The following is an 8,479-nucleotide window of genomic DNA, read 5'->3' on the forward strand; positions in this document are numbered from 1 at the left end:
CCCATCACCTTGAAAGTACAACTCCGGGAGGCAGTAGAAGACAGGAGGGCCTGGCGTGCTCTGGTCCATGGGGTCATGAAGAGTCGGACACGACTAAACGACTAAACACACACACACAAGAAAGGGATGTCAAAACAAAGATCGTTTATATTTATATTTATATGTAACTGTTTGGAAGAAGGAGCTTTCTCCCCTTCCATCTCTTTCTCACAGAGTCAGAGGGTTTGACAGGCCTTTTCTCAATGGTGAGGCCAGGCTTAAGGGTGTATTTGAAAACCTCTAAGGTTCCCCGCTTTCATTGTTCCTTCTTGTTTTCTCACCTCTCCCTCTCACCTCAGAAGGAAGGCTTGTGTCATGGTCTTACTTTGTGTAGCTTTTCCATCTCAGCTGTTGATACTTGCAGAATGACCAACTCATGGGTCCTCATGTTCTTCCAGTACCCAGTTCACTGGAAGCTCTCCAACCTCAAGGATTTTCATTTTAGCCTTGGACGCTTCCACCTCTATTTCTTCCTTCAAATCTCCTTTGTCTCTGGTCTCCTTCGCTTCTTCTAGAAGTCTCCTGCCTCCTCCCTTTTATCTTCTTCTTCTCCCCTCCCCCCTATGGGTCCCCCCTCCTTTCCCTCCCACCTTTTCTCACCTTTTCCATCTCTTTTCCCTGTTCCATGTCCAACATAGTTCCCCCACATCTGTAGAAGAGCTAGTAGTGGGAAACTCTTCCGGGGCCATTTGGATGCATGATGGAATGGGTATGTATTAACTTTAACAGTGTAAATGCAGCCCTGGTTCTGGGAGAGTACACAGAGAATGGTACTGGATCAACATCAGCTGTGGATTTCAGCCCTTTGAGACTAGGGATGGTTACCTAAGCACACTTCCCCCTTGGTAAACGACTCACATCCACACTCACTTATGTCTTTGTGTCAACATGCTTACCCCCTAAAAGTATTCTGCTGAAATCACTTTGCTCTATAATCACACCTATCTGGGCAACCCATAACAGCTCAGAGCTGAGGAACCACCTGCTGGAGACTCTTTTCTGAGGCACAGTTCCGTTGCAGCATCTTTCCTGGTGTACCTGCTGGACCCCTCCTTCGTGATACACCTGGAGGCTACTAAGACCTGTGGAATCAATCGCATGCTCTTGCTACTGCTTACTGAGAGAAGAGCCTGTTACCTCCTTGAGCTGATTGCAGATCAAGATGAAGGACACAGAGCTTCCTCGCCCTAGCTGAATGTGGGGACATGGTGTTATGTATTGGGCTATTGTTGTGAGTGTTAAGGGAAGATGGGTACTCCAAAACAGGGGAGCTCGCATCAAAATTGATGTCCCTAGACATTGAACGTGGCCCTGGGTGTGGACCCGAGGGTTACAGAGAAGAGACAGCAGGTCAGGCTGGCTCAGAGCAGGTAAGGAACAATATCAGAAACCTGAGGAGGCCCTCTCTACTCTTCCCCATGCAAATGCCTGCATCTTCTCAAGTGTAAGCTGAGTTGGAGCCAGTCTCTTCCAACACCAGCAACCACCAAAATCAAAGTGTCTACGCTCAGGATGGAGTCCAGCAGTATCAAACTGAATCTGAGCTTTCAGGGAGAGCATAAACCCCATCCAGCACAGGCTGAATCCTTTCCCCCTGCTCTGCCTTTCAACTGATTAGAAGCATCTCTGTCTTGTCTGAATTCAGCTTCAATTTCTTTGACCTCATCCTGTCTGTTATGGACATCAGGCCCCAGTCCAGTACAAAAGTAGTTTCCTTGGAGCTAAATAGGAAAGGGTGTCATCCATATATTGGAAGCCGTAAGCACCAAAAATCCAGATAACTTCTCCTAGTGGCTTCAGGTGTCAATTGAATAGCATGGGGCACGGGGACTGGATTGTGAGAGACTTCACAATCCAAATCGCAGGATCAGGAGTCACCCGGTTTTTCCCTCCAGGAACAACCGAAGTCATTGTCTGTGGCTGGCATTAATGCAGATTTTTACTTTTCCCTTAAAACAAAAAAGTCCTCATGCTGGGTAAATTTAGGAAAGCAAGTTTCTGGGGTAGGGAAAGTTTAATTTTTGTTGTTCCTTGAGGGCATTTGCAACTCCATTTTGAATGCATGCATGCAGTGGCAAGACTTTCCAGCTACACGGAGGTTGCTCATTTTATTGCTCTTCTCATTCTCCATATACTTGCTGGGGCCCGGGAGTGAAATGATAAGGTGGAGGAGAAAAGTCAGGAAGCCTTGGGAGATCAGCAGTACGTCTTGCAGGTGCCCAGCAATACCAACATTTGAACTCAATCCTCAGTGCCATTAGTCAGATGACTGTTGTTGGAATGGGGTTTATATTTAACATCTTTCTCCTAAGATTGGGGGGGGGATGAGTTTTTTTCTGACAAAGAAATGTGTTGGTTTTTTTAAAAAAAAACTGTTTGCAGTAACCATTGCTGCTGCTGCTGTCGAGAAAAAGCACCATGATCCAAGCTTTCAAACAAGGGCATTTTTTACTGGAGGAGGAGACTGGTGCATTTCATAAACCTGGAATACTGGTCTCCTCTTCATTTCTCTGGCCATTTGACAGACTGCAAAAGGCCAGCAACAACAAGCCACCATCCAGTCTTCACAGAGGGTTCCCTGTAGAAGGAAGACAAGCTCTCCACATCAGAATGACCGAGAAATTCTTTTTCCATGTCACTAAGCTCTGGTCTAATTAGAATCTCTCTCTTCACTAGTTTTTCACACAGAATCCAGAGATAGCAGAAAATGGCATCCACACTGACCTGTTAATCTTGAGGAAACACAGTCCTCATCCACAGGGAAAGGAGGATCTCCCTTCAGACTGTGACCCTCCATGCACAGGCAGCAATGGACACAGAAGGAAAGGGACCGAACAAGCACATTCCTTCTCTTTGCATGTTTATTCTATCCAGACAGAAAACACCTGCACAGACCTCATTCTTATGCAGAAATACTACGTGACAGCAACCATCAACCAATTGCTTTCTATGGCAATTAAAACAAAGACAGAAACAAAATGGAAGCACCTGGAGTTGGCCAAGTGCTGTATATGTGCATATCCTTAAGCCAGCAAGGTTGGTTTGAAAGGGAACTCAAGTCTTTTTAAAAACGGAGCAAAACAGCTGGAGCCCAGTCTTTCTCCAGACAAGACGACACTGGATAGACCGTAGGTGCCTCCCAACAGGGGTGAATGAGCAGGCCTATCCCTAGATTTTGGAAGGCCACATCTACGCCTCTGAGCCCTCCCTTTTTTTCTTAGAAAAATGAAGGGGCACTTACATGTTCCACCCTTAGTGGCCCTTTTTAACATACGTAACATTTAGGGGGTATGAAACTGGGGGGGAGGGAGGCCTTTGAACATGGCAAAGTTGCCCCTGCATCTCCTAGAGGTCCCACAGGTGTGTGTGTGTGTGTGTGTGTGTGTGTGTGTGTGTGTGTGTGTGTGTGTGTGTGTGTGTGTGTGTGTGTGTGTGTGTGTGTGTGTGTGTGTGTGTGTTTTGAGACAATTTGTTTTCTCCTGTTTTGTTTTGTTTTTTATTACAATTTTGGGAAGGTGGGGAATCCTCAGAAGGAGGTGCTCCTAAATGTGTGTCATGGAGTCCTAAAAGTGTACTATCTGCTGGGTACAGACAGTGAGCAATCCAAGGAAGGAAGAGATCTGCACTTCATGGAAGTTAAAGATAGTCCCAGGAGCCAAGAAGGCAGGTTGTAGACCCCCACCTTCTCCATTCAAAAACTACAGTGGACAGTCAGTCTTGACAGCATCCATTTGAGCTGTACCGACATCCTGAAACACCCTGCAACAGTTACCCTTTTTAACTTTACAACACACTCCTGTACCATGTGAGACAATGAACATTTGCACTGCAGCTTTGTCAATAATGATTGCAATGAGCTATGGGGATAAATACTTTAAGGTTCCTTAATTTCTGCTGAGAACAGTCCTTAACTCAATAGGTCACGGCTTTAAATTACATTTCCGCACAGAAGCTACTATTACTGGGGTCTTTTGTTCTCGGTTTCCCCGATTTTACAGCATAATACATATTTTCCCATTCCTGAGAACTTTGGGGCAATGTAATTTTTGAATCAGACACAACAGAGCTGCTCTTACTCAGAAACCACAAGAAGTTGCTTGGTGGACACATCCTTTTATTGAAACACACGCACAACCCACCATTGTTTTTTCTTTTGTGCTATGAGAGATGTCATTTTAAAGTTTTAATGCATTTGATCTGCTTTAAAGAGATGTGGTGCTAGCCAGTTATGAGATCTTTGCCCCCTACAGAGCAGAAATGTGGGCCTTCTAAAAAGCGGAGGTGTCGGTTTACCTATCATGCAGTACTAAGCTACTGTGGTCTGTCTCAAATGAACTTTTCATGCTTGCAAAGATTTCAAACGATCACTATTAGGCAGCACAGACTAATAAGCCTCTGGTCGTTGAGCCATGTCAAGAGATTTTAAAGCCACAAATGTCAAAAAATGCAACATTACCAGGACTTAATCACGGAAGAGTGAGATGATCTGTTGCCCATGGCCCAGTGCCATAATGGGTGCTGGATATACTTACCCGTATTTTGTGTCTCTCTCTCGTGCTGACTCGTAATGCCAAGGTGGAACCCAGCAACAGCGGGAAACAAAAGCACTCCCCATGGCGGCTTGCGAGACTGCATTCCAAACATGGGCTGCACAGGGCACCACAAACACCTGTCATGAAGCACAACCACAGGGAAGCTGTGATCAGCCAGTGAAAGTTGCCTTCAGCATTCATAGAAGCATCTGCCCGTAGGGGATGTGTGTGTATCACTATGTCCAAGTTCTTCCCATAGGGTAGAGTCCTCCATAAACCCATTTTCTGTAGACCAGTTGCATGATTCAGATTAGGAATGCCCTGTTGACCAACTGAAGGCATGGAGAAGATGCACTGCCTAAAATGTGACTGCAGAGAGGACCCCCTTTCATTAAACTGCCTGGTGGATAAGTTGGACAGAAACAAATGGGGTGCCCATGGAAAGCCAGCTGGAGTTCCACAATCACATCCTTTATATCACAAATTTATTTGTGATGAGACTCATATGGGGTTGCAGAAAGGAACCCTTCCCAAACATCTAATAACATGACCTTCTGTAGCCCTCCAATTAAGCCACAAAATGCAGTACTAGACACGTCTCTAATCTGATGATACACTATTGGGTTGCAATGAATATTGAATACTATTTTTAAATGCTTGAGTATTCACTGCATTTGTTTTCAGAGAAGTTGTAAATGCCCCAGTATAGAGTATAAGACTCCCAAGGGGTACTAGGCTAAGTGGCTACATAAGACTTCCAGTACTGGAGGCTCAGCTGCTGGCTGAGACTATTTGATCCATCTTCCCTATCAACAGAATTGAGGGGGGGGGAGGTTTTCCAAAAGGTGAAGCCAGCCCATAGCACTGATGGGATTGTTCAACTGAATGGTATATCGTCATAATCCCATCCCTATATCTCTGGGGCAAAGACATGTAAATTACCTTCCATTTGAGAAGACATGTTAAAGGTTATAGAGAAAAGGGAGTTTAATATACTGGTCATTTCTGAGCTTCAAAAATTAGTTTTTCAAACTATAACTCCCAGATCTCCCACCCATAACAGCTACTGGCTGAGCTGGCTGAGGGATACTGGAAGTCACAGTCCAGAAAATTTATTTATTTATTTATTTGTTTGTTTATTTGTTTGTTTGTTTGTTTGTTTGATTGATTGATTGATTGGTTTTTATCCCACCTATCTGGACCAAATCCTAAGCAATATTCCTGACAAGAGAGAAAACCAGCTGCTTCTTCATGGGCATTATGATGTGGCATAGAAGATAGCCAGTGTGGTGTAACGGCAGACTTGGATTGGGATCTGGGTTCAAATCCCTATTTGGCTATAGAAACTCATTGTGAGTATGTGACAATGATAAAACCACTCCTCAAGTATCTCATATGCCTTGAAAATCTTACCACGGTTGCCACAAGTTGGACATAACTTTGGGGCACAGAATGGCAACAACCCAGAATATCAGTTTTGCTCAACCTGGCGGAGTAGACCAGAAATGCCATGAATTGTAATGCAACACACCTGGAAAACAGGTGGCTTGAAGAAAGCTCACAGAGAGAAGGCTGGCCCTGTCCTGCTTTTTTCTCTTCCAGCATCTCAGCTCATTACCTTAACAGCAACTTTTAAACAACGAAACTTTTCAGTCACCAGCAACGTCTGTTTTAATAAACCCCTGTTTCTTCTGTGCGCACCTGAGAACACAACTTTGAAAGAAGATTTTAAATACATTATTGCAACTCTTACAAATTCTCTTATCACTGCAGACATCAAACAGGCCAGTTGACCAGCTGCCTCCAGTACTCACAATGGTTGTGATGCTGGACACAATCGCTCCAGTGGGGAGTGGTTGAGTTGTCACAGGCTCTGCTGGGCTTTTGCCCCTGAGGGGAGGAAAAAGAAGGAGGAGAATAATAATAGGCACACTAAAATCAAAGGGATCCAGGAATTTAGCAACCAAGTAGCTCATGACTCAAGGAGTCGTTAATCCAAAGGAGGCAGGCTGAAAGAAATCCATTATTTTAGTGCCAATTTATTTTTGTTTATAGTAATCATCCCTTTTTGCAGATTTCGTTTTATCTTGCTTGTCCTCGTGCACAGCCTGCCACTCATGAAACAGAAAGAGATGAAAATGTGCCTGTTCTTCTGTGGCCTTTAGTCTCCAGTGCAGAAAGAAATGATCAAAGAACTTCCATATTAGTATGTACTATCTCTGCAGAGACCTGCCCATTTGTAATTTTCCTCTTCCATCCTAAAATCCAGGCAGCTGTTTAGAGTACAACTCTTCTGTCACCACAATGAATTGTCTAAATCATTCATAATTTTGAAGGAAGGAAGAGAAATTGGAAGTGTCCCTACGAATTTTCCTACTAACTCCCTGGCTAAATGGCATTGCTTACTATCTTTCAAAGTATCTAGGCTTCATGATTTTTACCCACTCTCAAGAACGCCCTTTCATCATCCATACCTATCACAATAAGATACACCATCCCTAAGATATCTAAGAACAAAAGGAAGAGAGGGGAATAGAGAAGGCGCACTCTGGAGCATATCAAGCCGAGATTCCAAGACATTTGGGGTCCCGTTTGCACTTTTCCTCCAGCTCAAGCCAATCAGCTTGCTGGATGGCTAAGGCCAAAGGGAGGGTTCTCCTGGGTGGACTGGATAAAAGTGAGCTTCCAAGGTGGACACTTAGATGTCACCCTAATGGAGGGCAAAAATTGTATATTTTGCATTTTAAAAAAGCACACACAAAATTAGAAATGATGACTCTAATTTAAACAGAACCTAAGTGCCTCTCCTTTGGGTTGAGTAGACTTGCATGGCTGTGGAGTCTGCCCTCCAGGTGCTCACCATGGATGGGCAACATGAAGGCCCCTCCTTATAGTTCTTCCTGTTAAAATCAGGCTTGGACTGGACAACCCTTCAAATGAAAGAAATCTTCAAAAATGGGACTGTATCTAGGCATGCAGCCAGAGTAGAAAGCTCTCTCTTTGGTCTGCATTTCTATATACAGTATTATTTTTCCTAAGCACACCATTTCCTCCTGTTTGGGCATCACCTTAAGGCAGTGGTCCCCAACCTTGGGCCTCTGGATGTTCTTTGACTACAACTCCCAGAAGCTTTCATCACCAACTCTGCTGGCCAGGATTTCTGGGAGCTGAAGTCCAAGAACATCTGGAGGCCCTAGGTTGGGGACCACTGCCTTAAGGAATCACAGGGCATGAAAGCCTCAGGGATATGCCCAGGTCATTGGGGCAATTGGATTGACTTTGCTTCCAGGTGGAACCACGCAGCTGCTCCTGCCCACATGCCCTCCTATCACCTGGAGAAGGGTTCACCTCCAGATGGCAGCCTAAATAGCAGGTGGGCCCTCTGCTGCACCAAGGTTGACAACATCAATAGGGTGCCTGTATTTCTTTTCTAACAGGCTCCATCACTCTTCTTACCACTAGGGCTACAAAAGGCAGTTTTCTATGGTTTGGTTAAGTAAGTTTAGACTCTAGATTTACTAGTTTTGTCCATGTCAGTTACTTAAACTTTGACGCACTAAATTTACCTTTCTCTTTCTTCTCCACCCTCTCACCATCCCATGCTTCATAATTGCTTCTTCATTTCTAATGTGTCAGAGAGGGAAACCCCAGAAAACAAAACCCGATTACCCAATACCAGAAACATAAACATAAACAAGTTTAAAAAGCACTTCTGCTTCCCCACTTTAATTTAATTTCAATCAAAACAACATCTTGATTACAGGAATAAAATGGAATTTGCTTCTGGTCTCCACACATACTTGGGACTAAGTAGCATTAATTACAGGGGGAAATGATCTATATTTCTTGACAAAGTGACAAGATAAGCAGTTGTAACTATACACATGCCCAGCTGTCTCTTCCCCAGC

At 44.3% G+C, this 8,479-nt stretch overlaps 1 protein-coding gene across 1 annotated transcript; it reads right to left on the minus strand.

The window, feature by feature from the left end:
• Positions 1 to 2,470: 2,470 nt before the first annotated feature.
• Positions 2,471 to 6,886, minus strand: PLAC8L1 (PLAC8 like 1). The gene is made up of 3 exons (XM_072990214.2): positions 6,325 to 6,886; positions 4,572 to 4,708; positions 2,471 to 2,617 (listed from the first exon to the last, which is right to left on the minus strand). Exons 1-3 carry the CDS (start codon positions 6,545 to 6,547, stop codon positions 2,471 to 2,473), a joined length of 507 nt encoding a protein of 168 aa, XP_072846315.2. The 5' UTR covers positions 6,548 to 6,886.
• Positions 6,887 to 8,479: the final 1,593 nt, after the last annotated feature.

Source organism: Pogona vitticeps, chromosome 2 (assembly GCF_051106095.1).
Source record: "Pogona vitticeps strain Pit_001003342236 chromosome 2, PviZW2.1, whole genome shotgun sequence".
Lineage (NCBI taxonomy): Eukaryota > Metazoa > Chordata > Lepidosauria > Squamata > Agamidae > Pogona > Pogona vitticeps.